General features: G+C 35.0%; 1 protein-coding gene across 1 annotated transcript; it reads left to right on the top strand.

Annotated features, from left to right (window-relative positions):
• Positions 1 to 3,660: 3,660 nt before the first annotated feature.
• LOC107769444 (uncharacterized) lies at positions 3,661 to 20,484 on the top strand. The gene is made up of 13 exons (XM_075225120.1): positions 3,661 to 4,150; positions 5,181 to 5,352; positions 5,452 to 5,669; positions 6,405 to 6,465; positions 9,664 to 9,736; positions 11,015 to 11,092; positions 11,711 to 11,868; positions 13,226 to 13,394; positions 16,422 to 16,884; positions 17,003 to 17,407; positions 18,704 to 18,907; positions 19,560 to 19,693; positions 19,997 to 20,484. The coding sequence occupies exons 1-13, from the start codon at positions 3,779 to 3,781 to the stop codon at positions 20,166 to 20,168; spliced, it is 2,679 nt and encodes an 892-aa protein (XP_075081221.1). The 5' UTR covers positions 3,661 to 3,778; the 3' UTR covers positions 20,169 to 20,484.
• The last annotated feature ends 315 nt before the right edge of the window (positions 20,485 to 20,799 follow it).

Below are 20,799 nucleotides of genomic sequence, written 5' to 3'. Positions count from 1 at the left end.
GGAGTAATAAGGGTGAATATTCATATTGACATTGATATATGGTGGGATTGGGATGCGCGCCGCATAAGTTTATGTGTCTATGTATCTTTCTTCTACTGTGTCAATTATTCGGTAGCCTTGCATATCACTTAAGGATTGGTTATAGTTGGATACTGTCAAGACACTTGAGTTATGTGTTCATTTCTTGCAAGTTACTGCTTTATATTATCCTGTCCTTTTTCTGCTTTTATTACACACTGTATGCAGGTTATATTCTAATTGCTCCGTCGTAGCCTCGTCACAACCTTGTCAAGGTTAGGCTCGACACTTACCGGTACATGGGGTCAGTTGTACTGATACTGCACTTTACACTTTCTGTGCAAATTTTGGAGCAGGTAGTGGCTGATCGAGAGGGCGGTTGCAGATATTTTCAACTAGGAGACCCAAGGTAGTCCTGCTGGCGTCCACAAGCCATGATGTCCCCTTCTACATCTCTATATTACTATTTTCTTTATTTCCAAAACAATTGTAATTTCTTTCAGACTGATGTTTGTAGAAAATCATAGTGTATTCGTGAATTGTGACACCGGATCTGTAGGTAGAAGTATTATGTAAACGAAACCGATATCTACACATCTTACATTTAATTCGCTTCATTTTGCCTATTTGCTAATGATTACTAAAAATGAAAAGAAATGGCTAAATAACCTCTAACGTTGGCTTACCTGGCAAGTGTTATGTTAGGCGCCATCACGATCTCGACGGTAGAAAATTCGGGTCGTGACACCTAACTTCGCATCTGCGAAGCACCAACACCAGTTCACTTCTCTGACACTAAAATGAGCATAACTCCCTCATACAATATTCAAATTCGACGATTTTTTTTATGGCTCTGTAATTACGATACAGATCTAATAGTTCGATTAAAATTGGAATTGAAACTTATTTTCTTAATGTGATACCATTTATGATTGAAGAAACAACGTCGAAACATAAAAAACGAATGCAACATAATCCAAACCTATTCGAAACTCACCCGAGTCCCTCGGGACCCCGTCCGAACATACCAGTAAGTCCCATAATATAAGACTTACTTGAGGCCTCAAATCACGCATAACAACATCAAAACTATGGATCGCACCTCAAATCGAACTCAATGAACTTTTGAACTTTCAACTTCCAAAACTCGTGCCGAACCATATCAAATCAACTCAGAATGAACTCAAATTTTGCACACAAGTGCTAAATGACATAACGAAGCTATTCCAATTCCCGAAACCACAATCCAAACCTTATATCATCAAAGTCAACTCCCGGTCAAACTTATGAACATTCCAAGCCTTCAAATTGCCAACTTTCACCAATTAGTGTTGAAACCTTCTAGAAGCATCTAAACGCAAATTCAGGTATACACCAAGTCCAAAATTACCATTTGGAGCTAATATAACCATCAAAACTTCGATCCGAGATCAAATACATAAAAGTCAAACTTGGTCAACTCTTCCAACTTTAAGCTTCCTAGTTGAGAATCATTCTTCCAATTCAATCTCGAATCACCTAAAAACCAAAACCGATGATTCACACAAGTCATAATACATCATATGAAGACTTCAAATAGCGAAACATAATGCAAATACTCAAAATGACCAGCTAGGTTTTTACAATGTATTAGTAATGCTGGTATTAGTTATGCTTGTATTAGTTGTGCTGACATATTTCTTATCTATTATTTGATTTAATGTAAAGCATTGTACAATTTCTAAAAGAATTGTTTGTTTACAAAATACCCTCATAACTAGTACATCACTTTATCTTTTTAAAAGAAACATATGTTGAGGAATGTTTTTATATGAAAAAGGTTCAAAAAAATATTATTTGATTTATCTACCTATATTGTAGTATAAACTGAATATTTATTTATAAAAAAATATACTAAGTATTTATTTATTTACTAGGGATATAATTTTATTTTTCACTTTCTTGGATGATTTCAAACTTGCATTAATATAATAGCATATTTTAATCAAACATAAAATTTTAAAGGATAATTTTGTCTTTAACTAAGCTAATGCATGGATTAAAATACATTGCATTATTAAATATCATGGTTTCCTATGCATAAATTATGCATATGATACACCCAAATAGGATGTATAGCTAATGCTTGCATAACTAATGCATAGGTTCAAAAAATGTACCAAACAAGGTATTATTAATACACAAAGTTAATGCATACATTATTTTATCTAATGCATCCTACCAAACGACCCGTTAGAGAGTGACTTTGCCTTTGACCTTCATTCAAAAAAACTCAAAATTTACCCATAGATGCAAATTTTCACTCTCCTTCGTCTTAAACAAATTTTACAAATATAGAATTTTTAATCCAATTTGAATTTACTATAAAAATTACTAGATATAGTGCATTATATTTCATCTAAATTTTTTCTAGAAACTTCTTAATTTGTATAATGATGAAAAACAAAGTCAAGTTAAGCTTAATTGATTTGGATGAGCTTTAGAAGAAAAAGAAGATACCGAAAGGTTTTTATGTGAACTTTTTCTATTACCCGCCATTGAGCTCTAGCACCATCCATAGAGTAGACAAAGTGTATTTGAATGCCTACACACACGAACAGAAAAATCATTTACACTTAATATTTACATCAATCAAACAAATATATAACACATGTTTTCATATGAACTGTTATCTGTTAATCATAATCAATTAATGCACATTTTCTTCTTATTTTTATCACTAACATTAATAAATTTCTAATGTAACTTGGTATAGATACTGGTTGGGTAGTTTTCTTTCCACATTAATTATGTAAGTCCTTGCTCCCGTAAGAATTTGTGTTATATAAAATTAGTTAGCGAACATTTTGACTATAAAAACACGTGATAGTATATGACTTTTTTCAAAACTTGACAAGTGGCATTATCCTGTTTCCTAGAGAAAAATTGGTTTAATTAGATGATTGACCAATTGTTGTTCCACAATTTCGATCAAGCACTACACATTTTTCATCAGAATGGATTTTTTTACAAATAAGATTTGTATAAAAAGAAAATCATTTCATTTAAGATATCTTCTTGCCTAAAACTTTACACTTTGCACTTACGACTTGTTTGGATGGTTGTTATGCATCGTTTAATAATATTTCATATACTATTATAATGTATTGTATTATATTGTATCATATCGTTTCGATGTATAAAATATTTGGATAGATTGTATTGTTTGCCGTCATTTCATAATGTCATGCACTAATAATATGAAGAATAAATTTGCAATATTATAAAGAAAAATAAGGTACAATCATTATATAAAAATGTAGGGTAAGTGATAAAATAAGATTATTTAATAATAAGAAAGGGCAAGATGAGAAAAAAATAAGGTAACAACAATTTTAACGATACGATACAATACAATAAAATCTAAATAAAAATATTATATTTAAAATAACAATACTATAAAATAATAAGCATCCAAACAAGTTGTTAATCTTTTAGTTACACTTGATTATTGCTTCCATGACAAAAATTCTTTGAATCTTTAGAGCAACCATTATTCGTTTGTAAAAAGTCTTTGAGATGAACTTGACCCGAAATTGTTTTTTTTGTCGGGCTGTAACGTCATTTCCCTCCATGTTAAACCCAACCCTTTTCTCTCTTCACTCTTAGAAAACCGCTAAAACCATCCCAAACCCAAAGCCTTATCCCCTCATTCTCTCTCTCCTTCCCCAAATGCACTTCCACTTCTCCTTAGTATAATATTTTTCAAATTTCACCTCCAATGGCTGGCATTTCCATACACTACTTACCTTTCAATTCTAAATTCACTCTCCCAATTCCCCGTCCATCAATTTCTCGCTCAATTAAGGCGTCGGTATCGTCGCAACCGCGGAAAACCAGAAGAAGAAAACAGACACAGCAGCAGCAACATCAGTTGAAGACGGCGGAAGATGACGGTTCTATGGCATCCGGAACTGAAAAAGTGTTGCGGCTTGTTTTTATGGAGGAATTGATGGAACGCGCTCGAAATGCGGATTCTAAAGGTGTATCTCAAGTGATTTATGATATGATTGCTGCTGGTCTCTCCCCTGGACCTCGTTCTTTCCATGGATTCGTTGTTTCTCATGTCCTTAACCGCGACAATGATGGCGCTGTAACTCCCTTTCCTATAAGCTTTTCTTCTCTTTTCTGTTGTAATTGCTTGGCGATATGTTTTATTTAATTCGTACTCCATCCATCTCATTTTATGTGGCGTTATTTGATTGCGCACTGTGTTTAAGAAAGAAAAACCATAGACATATTGGGAATTTAAAGTTAAAGTATTTTTTTTTTTTTTGAGAAGGTAACATTTGTGTGTGTTGATATATAACAGTACATAGGTTGTACTGAAACCATATTTACAATATGCAAAAGGATAGACTACTGAGCTACAATCCTAGCAGTATTCTAGGACTTCTAGGATCGATACAGTATCTTCTGGCCACTTTTGTTTACACCAAAAATAAAAAAGTAGGACACAATTCATTTTGATCTTCTCTATTGAATTGCTACTATCCTCAAAACATCTAGAGTTTCTCTCCCTCCATTTATCTCGGCTTCCAGCTCCGGTTCCAGCTTCATCCCAACTAGTGAGCACTTCAGTAATCTTAGAGGGCATTGTCCATGAAATACCTCTGAGGTTAATGAATATCTTCCATAGTTGATCTGTGATCCTGCAGTGTAGAAATAGATGGCTAACTGCCTCAACTTTTTCCCCACATAAAAAACACCTAGAGCACAAATATAGAATGTTATTAGCTCCTTGATAGTTTCAAGACAGACAAGCTCGCACTGACATATGAGCATGTTTTACTTGGTTTCCCTTTTCTTCTGCTTTTTCCAATTAGTCGGTACGTCTTCACCCCATGTCTGATTTGTTATTTAAGCTTGATTGTCATCCTCGTCTCGGAATTAAGCCTCCCTTTTTATGGTATGTCCTCTAACCGTGAACTCTTCTGCAAGTAAATTAGGTGTCTGTTGCTTTTACGAGCTGCTTGTGTATTAACTGTTTTATGCCAACTGTATTTCATGAAAGCCATTATTGCTGAATCTGACCATACAAATTTTAAGAAAATGAATTTGGACACCCTATATGATTGGATAAACCGCAAGGATTGAACTCATCTGATATCATGCAATGACAGATGCATGCTCTTAGAAGGGAGTTGAGTGAAGGTCTTCGGCCTCTACATGAAACATTTTTGGCATTGGTTCGTTTGTTTGGTGCCAAGGGTCTTGCTACGAGAGGCTTAGAAATTCTTGCAGCAATGGAGAAACTGAAATATGACATTCGCCAAGCTTGGCTGGTTCTTGTTGGTATAGTGAAAACAAGCTGCTAGCTTGATTTGTTGCTTTAATTTGATTTATATTCTCATTCTTTTGTTGAGTTTTAATTTTGTCTTTTCCTTGGAGCAGAGGAGCTTGTACGGAGTAATCATCTAGAAGATGCCAACAAAGTGTTTCTCAAGGGTGCTGAGGGTGGACTCAGAGCAACTGATGAGATCTATGATCTCCTAATAGAACAAGATTGTAAAGTAGGAGATCACTCAAATGCCTTAACTATTGCCTATGAAATGGAGGCTGCTGGCAGAATGGCCACTACCTTCCATTTCAATTGTCTTTTGAGCGTACAGGTACTTCAGTATATCTATGATTTTTGTTGGATAAGAAGCTTAAATCTCAACATATTGAAAAAAGAAAATCCTACTAGAAATGTAATTTTCATTAATTGCAAAAAGGTTGAAGCATCTCTAAGATGTAACTTTTTTATTTCTTTTTTGTGATGATAAAATCCTATGGCAACACATTCTGTACTGTTGCGATCTTTATATAAAGTTAAGTTGCAAAGGATATTCTGAGGTTAGTCGAGTTTGAAGCTTAAAGAAGAGTATGGATTCTGGAGATTGACGGTCATATATAATTGCTTAGATTCTGTCATTACCAGAAAAATATATTATAGTGCGCACATATTCATGTCATATCAAAATGTAGTTTTGCTGGCATTCTCATGGCTGGTGGAACTTCAACTGAATGGGCTCTTTAAAAAGTTGCAGAGTGTGTAGTATATGTGGAAATCTCTAGGTTTATATATTTGAGTTAAGCAAGTTAATCGGGGGTGATTTGCATAAGTTATCTGACAATTTTTTAAGACCTATTTGCTCCTTCTTGTTTCAAGATTAGTGGAGCTTCTTTCTATTGTGTTGTTTCTATTTTGATGATATTTAAAATTTTCATCGTTTTTACAAACTAGTGAAAGAATTTTAAAACAAAAAGAGGCAAACCAGTCACATAGGAAATCTTTGATTAATTCGTTACAGCAACAGTGGACTTGTTAAATTATTAGGTTTCTCTAATTCTTTTCTTGCCAGGCTACCTGTGGGATACCTGAAATTGCTTTTGCGACATTTGAGAACATGGAATACGGTGAAGGTCTGTAGATTCTTTCCCTTGTCAAGCTTGTAGTTGACCCACTTTGATTCCTCCATTTGTGCTTGAGCTAAATCCTCTTAGTATATGCTTGGGTTGTGATATTGGGCAGAAAGTATGGCTTATTTGTCATATTTAGGATCAAGAAGTGCATAAATGTTCTTAGCATACATCTGACATTTCGCAACCTTAACTCATGCAAAGATTTTCATTCTAGGTGACTAAAAGGAGGTCACTTTGACTTGGAGATTGAGTAATAGTACTTTTGTTCTTTCTCAACGGAGTATATAGCGATGGACCGGTGGATTGGCTAGTTTTGGGTTGTAAACAAGAATCATGTACATTGACTAGGGAAGAGGTCCCTTTATGTATAGAAGATTGGGTGTCGTTCGTAGAAAATCATATGTTTTTGTAAGGTTTTCTACTTTTTGGTATACTTCTTGTATACGGGCCTTTTTTGTCCTTCATTAATAAATTTTTACTTTATCAAAAGAAAACATTGGCTAGGGAAGAGCCTTCTAGTTGTTAAAAGTGGATATTTGACTACTGAACTCCGTGACTTCTCTCTTGTTGGCTATACTATGGTTTCATTTGGTAGTGCAGTATAGTTCGGAAAAGTATTTTTTGACTTGTGCTTCCATAGAAGTACTTTTTAAAGTTTAAAATTAAGCACTTCATTCAATACTTGGTATGGTTATTTAATAAAGTACTTCCATTGTCTCATATACTACATATAATCAAATAAAAATTCCACTCTTTTTACTTGGCGGCGCACAACTGTCTTGCTGCCAATAATTTTAAGATTAAAAGTGACTTGAAAAGGTGCATTTTGACAAAAAACTCTACAAACTAGAAGTGCTATTTAAACAATTGCAAAGCACAATAAAAATGCATTTTATGCTAAAACGCTTATTAACTTGAGAATAAATGTGATAAGTAATGTTGACATTTTATAGGTTAAATGAGATACAATATCAAGTTTTCTGCCATATGGATGAAGCATATTCTAAATGATGCCTGATGAAGTTAGAGTACCAAAGGCATTTATTAAGACTTTCACCACCACCAGCATGATAAATTTTTTAAGTAGTATTGTTCTAGTTCTTAAGATCTTGATTACTGAAGAATGGTAGGAAAGCTGAATTAAAAAAGAAAAAGGTCGGGAAAGCTGATATGAAAAATATAGTGCTTCACGTAAAAGAAGCTATTTTCATTCACTCATCTTAGATACTCGGTAGACAAAACATCTTTGCAGTTTAATTCCTTTGTTTATTGATGGATACCTGGTCAAAGTACTTCCGTTTAATTTCAAGAAACATCACATATTGAAGTAAGTTATCAAATTGTTGCAGTAGCTACTTGCTCTTACTTTTCCATCCCTGGTTATTGAATTTGATGTGATGTGATGAATGGCAATGTTGCATCCCGACATTGAAACAAAATGATATCAATCAATCAACTATATCCCTCGATCCCAATTTAATTAGAGTCAACTATATAAATTCTATATATCTATTTCGCTCTATTGAGGTTCATTTCTCTCAATGCTAAATAAGACAAATTAGGGGTTCTCTAAATTTCAAACGATCACACTTATAACTACATGGATAACTAGTTTAAGATTGTACATCTTTCAATATTGTTTTCTTATATGTGATTTTAGGTCTACCTTGTTCCTTTTTAACATCTTATGGACCAACATTGTTAGTCCTTTTCAGACTACTTTCTCTCATTTTATTTTCTATATCAGCTACTCGTTCGCTCTGTCGGATTTGATCTCAATCTTTTATGATTGCACATCTTTTTAACATCTGTAATTCTGTGACATTCATCTTATGTATATGGTGGACCTTCGAGGTGCAAGATTCCCTCTCATATAGCATTTAGCGGTCTCAAAGGGTCAACATACACTCCCATATAACATTTGCAGGCCTAACCGTCGTTCTATAGAACCTGTTTAGGCATTTTTATATCACATAACTTCATTAGCGTCCCTCAAATTCGTCCATCTTATATTAATTTTATGTGTTACATCTTCATTTATCATTCCATTTTCCTATAAGTCTGATCTTGAATATCTGAACTGTCTTCATGTTGGCACCACAATCCCGTCTACTCTTACTTTACTTTCATACTTTCTATGGGGTTGAATACATTGCCTATATTTGGTCTTACTTTTGCTTATCCTAAAACCATTATGTACCTCTCCATAGTTTCACTTTTTGGACGACTCCGTCACTAATTTCATCAATAACATAATATTATTTGCAAGTAGCATGCCCCGTGAAAGCTCGTCATGTTTATTATTGGTTAGCTCATCTTTAAATAGGTATCCTCTGCATGTCTTCCTCTATAGTGTTGTGATTATGCATGCTAGCTTTGAGCCGAGGGTCTATTGGAAACAACCTCTCTACCTGCACAAGGTAGGGGTAAGGCTGCGCTACTCACTACCCTCCCCAGACCACACTTGATTATACTGGGTATGTGTTGTTGTTATCTTTAAATAGGTATCCAAGGCTGATGCTCAGTGTAACGGTTTTTTTTACGAAAAAAATCCTGTATATCTCCAACTGTTTTCACTCTTGTGATCACTCCTCAGAGATATATGGAAACAAAATGATTAGTTTGGGTGTAATCCATATCTTTTCAGCAGATTGCCCTATTCTCGATCACATGAAATATATCTCTTAACTCCCATTAGAACATGAAACCCACCCAAACCTTTAATTTCCTGATCAAACGAAGCAATCAAAGTGGAAAAAGGGAGCAAAACAACATGTGATTTAGTTAGCGGAACTCTAATTCGTATGCGGTGGTGGATTGATTCATGTTACAAAATTACTTCTTTTGTTTTTAAGCTTATTTTGATCCTTCTTTTTTTGGAGCCGAATTGTTACAATTCTCACATGACGTATACCTTACTCTAAATTATTTTCTAAATTCTTAATATGCTCCGTTTATTTGTCATGCATCTGCTTTTGAAGCACTTAAATCCGGATACTGTTTTTAAAATTTCAAATGCTTTTCTTGTTCATTAAAAACTAGAAGTCAACGTTGCTATTGCATCTGTTTTGTTATGCTGGAAAAATTTCTTTGTTGGTTTTGTTGTCTTCTTGGTAGTATTATTACTCACGGAGTGCTAACTGATAACAACCAATATTTTATTAAACGAATAAGCTGATCATTAACTTTGTTTGGCAGATCATATGAAACCTGATACCGAGACATATAATTGGGTTATCCAAGCATATACAAGGGCTGAGTCCTATGATAGGTGAGTTCTGAATCATATGCAATTTTATCTTCCCAAACATGCTATCAAAGTTAGCTGAAACCTGAAGTGATTCGAGCTGTCGAATTAAGTATATACAGACCTCCTGATGATCTGGGTTTATGTTTCTATAGCTAAAGAGCTTGATTGATTTTTCAACTTCTGTCCACACTTGCTCATAAACATGTCGTTAACAGACATATAGCAGTTACCATTTGTTTGAGTGCCTTGGAATCTGCCAATAACTGTCAGCTAAATTAACTATAATCTTGGAGTTATGGTTAGGGGTGTTAAATGAATCTGCCAATAACTGTCAGCTAAACTGACTATAATCTTGGAGTTATAATTAGGAGTCTCAAATGAATGGGTGGGATCAAGATTGGACAGGTTAAACAGAAGGAAATGGCATACTTTAACCCATTCGAAGTTTGTTCATAGCAGTGTAAGTTGGGTCAAATCAATGTTGTGTAGTGGGTAATAACCCAACTTGTCCAACTCAAGGCCACTTTCAAACAATTTCTTGTTGCAGCTGGGACGAAATTTTCCTCTGTCCACTTATTTCGTTTTTTATTTTAGTTTTTTAGTTAGAGTAACTTATCCAGTCCTATTGGCTAAACCTTTAGAATAGCGGGTTGAGAATCAATTTTTTGGTTATATTCTTTTTCCAATGTTAGCCCAAAATTTTAATGGCTCAATTCGCGCTCAACCCATTATGATCTGTCCTTTATTTATCAATCACCAACCTGTCAAACTTCAGATGGGTTACATAAATTGTGGCTAATGACACTCTTAGTCGTAGTTTGGAACTCTATTGCTCCCTTTGTTTTATTTTATGTGTCTTAATTTGATTGGACATGCAATTTAAGAATGCAAAGAAGACTTTTGAATCTTGTGTTCTTAAACTAAATGTGGATAACATACCAAAAATACCCTTTGAATCTTGTGGTCTAAAACATTGCCATGTCATTCTTATAAGGGAGTGTCATTAAGGATATTATTGGAATGTTGGAATAAAGAACTTACTAAATATAGAAATGTGGCATTCTTTTGAAACAAACTATGAAGGAAAGTTAAGACACAATAATTGAAATGGAGGATAGCATGTCTCTTAAATTTGTGACTTTATCTGTGCATTGACTTCAGGAGTCCACTGTTGATTGAAGTGTTGTGCATCTTTCTGATAAGTCTTTCATGTGAATTATGGTTGAGAAATGTAAAAAATTATTATCTTTTTTGTACTAATCATACAATCTTTACCGAAGCTTTTTGTCTGACTGTTAGAGTGCAGGATGTTGCTGAGCTACTGGGGATGATGGTTGAGGACCATAAACGTGTGCAACCTAACGTGAGAACCTATGCGTACGGAACTTTCTTTTTATTCTATCTTCAATGAGTTTTCTATAGCATGGACATTTCTCTGTTTTTAGAAAGTAAAATTCAGATTATTCACCCCGAAATGTCTCAATTTCCCTACTGCGGCAAGGCTATGGTATGAGCCAATACGACTGGGTCACATTTCTTGAATCCTTTTTTCTCCAGCTTGTCCCTCTTTCATGACAAGCCCAAAGTTTGATCCTGGGGAATCAGTTTATTGATAACTTGATGCAGCTTTTCTATATAAGAAAATATATTTTCTTCTTGGAAACTCTCTTTAATTGGGTGGAGATTTATACTCTGAGCCTTCTTGTCAACAAAGTTTTATTCCTAAGGATTGAGTCTGGAGAAATTGAAAATAAATAGCATGAGCCTTTTAAGTAAGGAGTAGTACTTTGTTCTTTCTGTGTACTCTGTTTAGTTGTTTCTAGAGTTCACAGCCAACCTTTTTTGTTAGCCAACTGCAGGGGTGGAAGCAAGGACGAGGCATTGTATTAATTAGTACATTGTTATGCACCCACACACAGTCTTGTGTAAAAGTTGTGCTTTTTTTTCCTCTCCAAAAAATGATTCATGTGATGACTCTTCATGTGCCTTTTTCAGTTTGTTGGTTGAATGCTTTACCAAGTATTGTGTGGTACGTGAAGCTATCAGACATTTCCGTGGTCTAAAGAACTTTGAAGGTGGAACACAAGTGCTTTATAATGATGGGAAGTACGGGGACCCACTTTCATTGTATCTTCGTGCTCTATGTAGGGAAGGTATGCATATATAAATACCAAGGACATTTCGAACTTGCTATTTTTAGGATACAATGGCTCTTGCCTGCCCCAAAAAGAGAACAGTTCTCTCTGGTACTTCTTTGATTGATTAGTTATTAGCTCATGTCACCTATCACATACCTTTGTTTCGAAGGATGGGGGTTATGACCTATAATGCAACTAAAATATATTGATCCTTCTATATTGGAAACTGAAATGACTAGCTAATGTATAATATTGTGGGACAAAACCACTAGAATCAAAAGAACAGTGATAGAGATAAATAGAAGAGATCCATTTTTACTCATTAGACAGTAAAGATAACGAAAATCAGCTAGAATTAAGTTTCCCAAAGGAAAGAAAAACATGTTACGAATATGCATTTCTGATTTTCTTTTGGGTGGGGGTTTGGGGGGGGGGGGGGTCGAGGGGCGGTTTCGTTCAAAAGCAGCTCCGGTATTCACCACTGTTGTTTCACAATCGAAACAGAACTGGAAAATTGATACAGAAACGAGAAAACAAGAAAGAAAGATATATGTTTACCGATAATAGCTTTGTGATGTATATTGATTTCTTGTATGTAAGTTTAGTCCTTTCTTTTATGAGATGATTTGAGTTTATGCGAATTCTGAAAGTGAAGTTAAGCCTTATGTGAATTCTGAAAGTGAAGTTAATATCTTATATTGAGGAAAAAGGTGTTATATATATATATATACATACACACACACACAAAACAACAACAACATACCCAGTATAATCCCACATGTGGGGTCTGGGGAGGGTAATGTGTACGCAGACCTTACTCCTACCTGAGGAGGTAGAGATGCTGTTTCCGGTAGACCCTCGGCTCAATAAAGTGTGGAGAGGAAGAGAAGGGAGAAGAAGAAGAAGAAATAGGGGGAAGAAAGAAACAAGAAGGAAACATATATGTTTGTATATATATTGTTCTAGAGTGGTGCTGGTTTTAATGGTGCTTTAGTGGTGGTCGGTGAACAAGAAAGATGATGAAGAATGGAGGGACACATTTGGGGTGAAATATAGGCAGATAAGGGTTAACAAAGAGTTTCACTATACTTTGAGTTGGAAAAGGCGTTGGAATAACCTCTACCACTCTCAATTGTGAAGATAACACACGCATGGTGCTAGGTCAGACCCGGGTGTGCCCAAGAGACACCTCCGCCAAGTAGAGGTGTCTAAATGGTCTCTTGGAATTTTAAGGTGTCTACCTGGCAGTTGGTACCATGTTTTAGGGGCTATCTATGAGTTTCGCCCGCCCTCATTTAATTGTCGAATAAGATATTATGCGTCTTTGAGGAGTCTTTTTAAGAGTATTTAAAAAAGTTATGTTTTACTCCAGGGAGGATTGTTGAGTTGTTAGAAGCACTTGAAGCTATGGCTAAAGATAACCAGCCAATCCCACCAAGAGCAATGATCCTGAGCAGAAAATATCGTACATTAGTAAGCTCATGGATTGAACCTTTGCAGGAAGAAGCTGAACTTGGATATGAGATTGATTACATAGCCAGGTAAGCATTTTTATTCATGTGGTAGATCATATATTGTTGCATACTTAATGATTTTGACACTATTTGCTCGCTTTCCTAATTGGTATTTGGGTAAAAATGTTATGATGGAGGTATCAACTAATTATACGCCTAATTCTCTTATCTCTATCTTTGCTTGCTCAACTGGGCAGTTATTAACTTGGCAATCAGGAAAAAAAGTAGTTGTAGCACCCTGGTGTCTATGTATGTGCTCTGTTGACACCTAACACTTTAAATTCATTATTAGGCTTTTCCCACCTTTATGACTCTTAGCCTGCATTCAGCTTGCTCTGCATGTTTGGTTATTTTATCTACTGATTGAGCTAATATTGATGATGCAATATCGAAGTGCGATGCCGAGATAATTAAGCCACTCTGTTGTATGATGATTTATGCTGAAGCGAGAGTATTATCCCTTTGGAATTTGCTGGTACTAAAGATGCGCATGATGCCAATATTAACATGCGGATAAATTTGTAATAATTGAGAGAACTAAGCTCTTTTATCCATTTTAGTGCAAACTAGTCACTGGGCACGCCCGTTGCGCGTGTACCCATATTTATGTGTATAAACTTATAAAAACCTAAGTTGCTCGGTCTCAGGTGTGGGTATCCGATACGGGGAAGGATCCGAGTATCGGATTCGGCAAAATCTAAATTTTAAGATTCGGGGTGCGGATCCGTATATGGATACGGGTGCGGGAATTGGGCTAATAAAAAATAGAGCTATAAAAATATTGTAAATTTTGAGAAATATTCTGTGAAAAACTTACATGAATATTGTACAATTCAATCTTTCATTCTCCAAGATGGACATTATTATTTCATTGTTCTAAATCTGTTTTATTTTTTATTTTGAGAAATCAAAATCTCAATTTTTCTCCCAAATTTGTCGATGGACTCCGGTCAAAGTGTCCGAAGTCAGTTGAACGTATCTTGTCCCCGTATCCGTATCCATCCCGTATCCGGACGGGGACGACACCCAAATCGAAGAGTCCGCGCAACTTAGTTAAAAATTAAATAAATACTATTAAAATATTTTTGGAGTTATAAAAGAAAAATTAAAGGAAAAAATTATAGTTCTAGAAACAATATAGTTGATCCATGATCCAACATGTGTTATACATTATTTATTCTTAGTACATGGATCATCGAGTTGACGAATTTCTTTCATCTCTCATGCTATATTAATCTCCATGTATATATTGGTTTGAAAAAGTTGACAAGATTGAAGGTGTTTGTTCTTTATACATATTTGGCAAACAAAAAGATAAAAGAAAAAAATACACATACACATATAAATATAATGTATGTGTCACTTAAAAATAAATTTTTTGCCAGAGTTAAGCGAAGGAAAAAAACTTTGCAAGTTATGAATTAAATAGGGAAAATTACCGCGGAGAGAAAATCATATATTAATATATATTGGACTTATATATTTAATTAGATGTAACAAATTTACTTTCATAAGATGACATGAAAAATGATGACTGAATTGTAAAGTTCAAAGAATGGTATGTGTTTTACCTAAACTTTAAACTAATATGACAATCCAACTATACATAGATTTAACATGAGAATTAAGATGATCAATTACCTTTCTTTTCGTTGAACAAAACTATCCCAGCTTGTTGATGGAGGAAAAAGTTGGCTGACAATGGAGTATTGAGTATTGACTATCGTTTGGCAATTGATATATATCAGGAGGAATGGGTAGAAATTGACATCCCTATGAAGAAAATAGGAATCAGAAGGCAAAAAAATAAATAAATTCTGCTTTAAAAGAGTAAGCACTTCATTTTTCATATAAAAAAGATGAAAGAAGCATGCATGTGGCTCTGTGTAACTGCATAATGATGAGATTAATTGTAATAGTAGTCTTTTCACTTGCTCCTAATTTCAGATTATTTGAACTTAGACTTGTAATTTATCAAAGTGCCTTTACATGTATTTGTTAAATATTTACTTCTTTGTACAAAAATATTATACGAACAATATTTTATTAAAGGGTAAAAATGTACTTCAGCTTTTAATGGGTATTTTAGTAATTTAAGTTTGATGTTTGGTGTTCCCACTTATATTTTTTCACCCACAGACAATGCTATGAGAAACTTTTCATTAGGTAATTTCTTAGCAACAATGCTGCCAATAAAGCTCCTAGAGAGAGCCAAAAAAGAAGTGGTAGAAATTTACCTTGAGCATTTTCGCGAGCAAGTTTAATGTCAAGAAGGAATTACACAAGTTTTGTGAGAAGTGAAGGTTAGTAGAAGAGATTTTATGATATGAAGTTTGCTGCGCCCGAAAAATCCAAGAACTAACCGTTCACTATATATGCATGAAAACGCAACGGTTGGGACAATATTTTCTTTTACTAATCTGAAGCATTTGAAGATACACAACGCTTCAAGAACAATTTCCTCCTCCTTTCTATTTAAATACTATTAATTAATATATTATTAGAATAATTAATTTACATAAGTAGGGACTTTTAAAAGGGTAAAAAAGTAATTTAACTTTTAACTTTACGGGTTGATGCTTTTAATATAATATAATATAGAATAGATATAGATATAGATATAGATTAGACTCGTATAATATCCGGGTTGGTGGAATAGTCAAGGGAAGATTAATGGCCTCAAGTCTCATTCATAACTTTTTTCCTCCAGGTGCTCATAACTCTATGACATCTATTCTTTTCTGTTTTTAGTTGATAAACTTCTTCTCACAGTTCCTTATATTAAAAAAGAATGCTTCTTTTCACAGTTCCTTATATAAAAAGAAGCTTCTTTTCACAGTTTTGAGCTGTCTGCCAGAAAGTCGTCATGGTTATTGCACTGATAATAGACTGCCTTGCCCTAATTTCGTGTTTGATGATGGGCAGTTTTTTCTAATTGTTTCTTGTTTGTTTATTCATTAGTGTTTTCCTAGGTTTATTGCGGTGATGTTCTGCTTCAATTTCCAGCTTATAATTTCCACTATAAGTTGTGATTTAGTTGGCCATAGCATTCAGGTATGTTGCTGAAGGTGGACTTACAGGTGACCGCAAACGATGGGTCCCAAGAAGGGGAAAAACTCCTTTAGATCCTGATGCCGAAGGATTTATATATTCCAATCCTAGGGAAACCTCTTTTAAACAAAGATGTCTCGAAGAGTGGAGGTTGCACCACAGGAAGCTTTTGAAAACCTTACACAATGAAGGACCTTCAATTCTGGGAAAGATTTCCGAGTCTGACTACATACGTCTTGTGGAGAGACTGAGGAAAATCATCAAAGGACCTGAACAGAATGCCTTGAAACCAAAAGCTGCTAGTAAAATGATTGTATCTGAATTAAAGGAAGAACTAGAAGCACAAGGTCTGCCAACAGATGGAACCAGAAATGTGCTCTACCAACGAGTGCAGAAAGCGAGGAGAATAAATCGTTCTAGAGGCAGGCCACTTTGGGTTCCTCCAGTTGAGGAGGAAGAAGAAGAGGTAAATGTTATTCTAACGTGTGAGCTGTAACTAGTTGCATAAAGATACCTTGCAAATTCTTGTCGTTCCTCACATCAGATATCTCTAAAAGCTATATCATATTGTATTAATTTTCCAGGTTGATGAAGAGCTGGATGAGTTGATCTCACGTATAAAGTTGCACGAAGGAAATACAGAATTCTGGAAACGTCGCTTTCTTGGGGAGGGCTTAAATGAAAATCATGTCCAGCAGTCCGAAATAATAGACTTAGAACCTACTGATGTGGTAGATGATACTGATGATGCTGTCGATGATATTTCAAAAGAGGCTGAAGATGACGAGGCAGAAGACGATGAGGCACAAGATGAGGAGGAAGAAGTGGAGCAAGCTGAAAGCCAACCGGAAGTAGGTGACAGGAAGGACAAGGAAGTTGAAGCTGCAAAACCTCTTCAAATGATTGGTGTTCAATTGCTAAAAGATTCTGATCAAACAGCTAGCTCTTCAAGAAAATCCAGGAGAAGGCTTTCTCGAGTAGCTGCAGTGGTATGAATTTTATTGTGTTTATCAAATGATTTCTTATAGCATGTCCATAGAAAGAAAGGTCTTAAGGTACAAGTAAATCATTTGGTTGTGATCTGCTCTCTCCATCCCATATGGACTCAAAACTGAATATCAACCATCCTTCCTGTATCTTGCCATAATACTTTAGTAAAACATTTGGAATGAAATGGGCCTGAAGAGTGGGACTGGATTCATAGGATTTATCTAGCCGACCCAAACTAGCTTGGAATTGAGATATTGTTGGTTGATTGATTTAGTTGACATATGCTCTCTCAATCCCAGTGGACTCTTTTTCCTATTTTCATATGAATATCGATGTTGCTTCTGGTTCTTCCCTTAAATTTCAATTCAGGACAAGGAAAGTTTAAAATGTCACTGAATTTCTGATGAGACTCATGTCACTCTGAATTTGCAATCTTTTCCTTTTTTCCCTAATAGCTAAAAGGTGAGTTTGGTGCCTTCTTGTTTCTCATATATATTGTAGCTATATGCTTCATCAATAATTTGTTTTATAGCTATCACTCAAAAATAGAAAAAAAAAAATTGATGAGGAGGGAATATCATCTTGTTACTACTTCCATAGCTGTTAAGGAATTGACAAATATATCATGTTTTCCTCTTTCCTCTCCAAGTTTTAACTTTGCCTTTACTTTATGTATTTCTGCATCTTTTACCTTCATAGTTCGTACTTCAATCACATCTCCAGTTCACCATTTTACGAAACTTATACTTAATGTTTTATCTAGAACACACAGATGGAGTGCTTTAGGGGAGTATAACTTGTTTGAATCTGTTAACAGGAAGAAGTCATTGCATGTGAAGTATTAAGAAGCTTGGTTGCTTACACGATTATTTTTATGCTTCACATTTCTTATTCTATAATATTATGTACTAAATCATTAGGTTTATGAAGTGTTTTCCAGTAGTTGTAAACTTTAACATTTGTAACTGAATCGAGGAAACGACCAATCAGATCAGTATGAATTAGAACACTTAAACCTGTTGACAATTTTGTCCACTTACTTATCTTCTACCCTTTCTGTTGCATTAGTACATCTATATTAGTTTCACCGGCAAGTGTTTAGCATACATGCATAAGTGAAAATAGTCATCCAGGTCACAACCCTAGTTCTTCCTACAAATGGAGTAGGCTTTTCAAAGTAGAATTGATCCTTAAATTTACAAATTTCCACATACTTCTGGAAACTGCTTAGATTTATAAAATTGCGGTCCAAGAGCACGGATTATTGATTGATATGTCATTTCATATTTGCACAGGATGATGACGATGATGACTGGTTTCCACTGGACATTCAAGAAGCATTTGTGGAGATGAGGAAACGGAACATATTTGACGTATCAGATATGTATACAATCACTGATGCTTGGGGTTGGACATGGGAAAAAGAAATAAAAAATAAAGCTCCTCAAAGATGGTCACAGGAGTGGGAAGTTGAATTGGGGATCAAAGTGATGACAAAAGTATGTCGTGACATCCTTTTTTATCTCCTCACCATTTTCAACACCATTATCTGAATGTTACATGCAGTCTTCCCTCAATCTACAAGTTATCGGTTGCTCAATAGTATGCTTGTAGGTTGAATTTCTATGTAAGAATATGCCGTTACAGATTTTGGAGGGTCGGTGAAACTATGTATATATATATTTCTTTTTTTGTAACCGCGGTGTCCCGCCTAGCTTCCGGACACCTTGACTACTTCCACGGGATACCTGCTAGCTTTGCCTCTGCCGAGATTTGAACCTGAGACCTCATGGTTCTCACCCCACTTCATTGACTGCTAGGCCACAACCTTTGTTGCCTGTGAAACTATGTATATTGTTAGACGAGTATAGCTTAACTATGTATATGATTTTCTAGATTTCTTACTTTAACATATTAAGTCTATCTGGATTCTGGAATGAAGATTCTCAATAAATCAATAAATTTCTAATGAATGAAGCTTAGGGTTTTGATTAGTTTGTTTTCTAATGTTAGTGTTCCATTTTGATAGTGAATTATGGCATTCTAGCAGAACTGGCGCTAAGCGTTTTCTATCCTAGTAGCTAATGAATTTGGCTTCATGTATGGATGCATCTGTTTTCTACTTGTGAACTAAAAGTATTTCTATCTCAGGTAATAGAATTGGGCGGGACACCAACAATTGGGGATTGCGCTGTGATATTGCGGGCTGCAGTACGAGCTCCTATGCCTTCTGCTTTCTTGAATATTTTGCAGACAACACATAGTCTTGGTTATGTATTTGGAAGGTAAGTTTGGTTCTACACAATATAAATCCTTGTTTATGAAAGATCTTTTTCTTGCTACTTGCCACCAAACAAATAAACGATATAGCATCAGCAAAAAGAAGGTTTACACAACATTGGCTAAACAAGTAGAGTTGTCTTTAGATATTCAAGCTTAGATTGTGTTTACTCTATATTGGTTCACTTCCAGTAACTCTTTCTGTTTTGCTGTGTTTTTCCAATATTTATCTTGTAGCTATCATGGTCTTATCTAGAAGTTTAGCATATAGATTAAATTGATTGTTGATATTTACCCATTCATTGCAGCCCTTTGTATGATGAAATTATCACATTATGCCTTGATCTTGGGGAGCTTGATGCTGCAATTGCCATAGTGGCAGATTTAGAGACTAGCGGAATCAAGGTCCCGGATGAAACTCTTGATAGAGTAATTTCTGCCAGGCAGAGTAGTGATACTCCTGTTAACGGTTCGCAATAGAATCTGCATAGTTCAATTTTACTTGTAGGTTAATAGGATTTAGAATAGCATAACATAAATGTTGTAGCATATAGAATCCAAAACAAACAAGCGAAGAATAGAGGTTGTAAGCAGAAAAAGATCCTTTTTGTATACTTGAGTGTTGCTTCCAACCCGTCTTTGGTGTTTTGACAACCAGCAGGTTTACCTGGAGGTGTAAAAAGTTGGAAGTTCACATCTTGGTACTTGAGTTGAAGTTGTTAATATGTACACAATTTTTCGAACGTTTTTAGCATAATTGAAAATTTCGGGTGGCTATCCAGTAGTTGGAGAGAAATTGATTTACTGGCTCATTGTAAATACTGTGTTTTATTCTTTAGTCCCATAAGATGCATGTTTTAGAAAAATGAGGTTATACAGCTTGTTTCAAAAGATGGACAAAATTTCTTTCCCCGAGACTAGCGCACGGAAGAGGGAAAGTAAAGCGTCATGCATGAAGTTGAAAGATGGATTTTTGTAAGAAATGGGGCACGAACGGTAGACATTTTCTAAATTGAGATTTCTTTCTATTTGTAAAGTAGAACTTTAGTATAAACTGAAATGAAAGGAAATTACCTTAATAAAAAGGAAAGGCTAGGTTGAGATGACTCTC

This window comes from Nicotiana tabacum, chromosome 11, assembly GCF_000715075.1.
Source record: "Nicotiana tabacum cultivar K326 chromosome 11, ASM71507v2, whole genome shotgun sequence".
NCBI lineage: Eukaryota > Viridiplantae > Streptophyta > Magnoliopsida > Solanales > Solanaceae > Nicotiana > Nicotiana tabacum.
The sequence above is the reverse complement of the archived record's forward strand: the minus strand, read 5'-3'. Positions and strand labels throughout refer to the sequence as shown.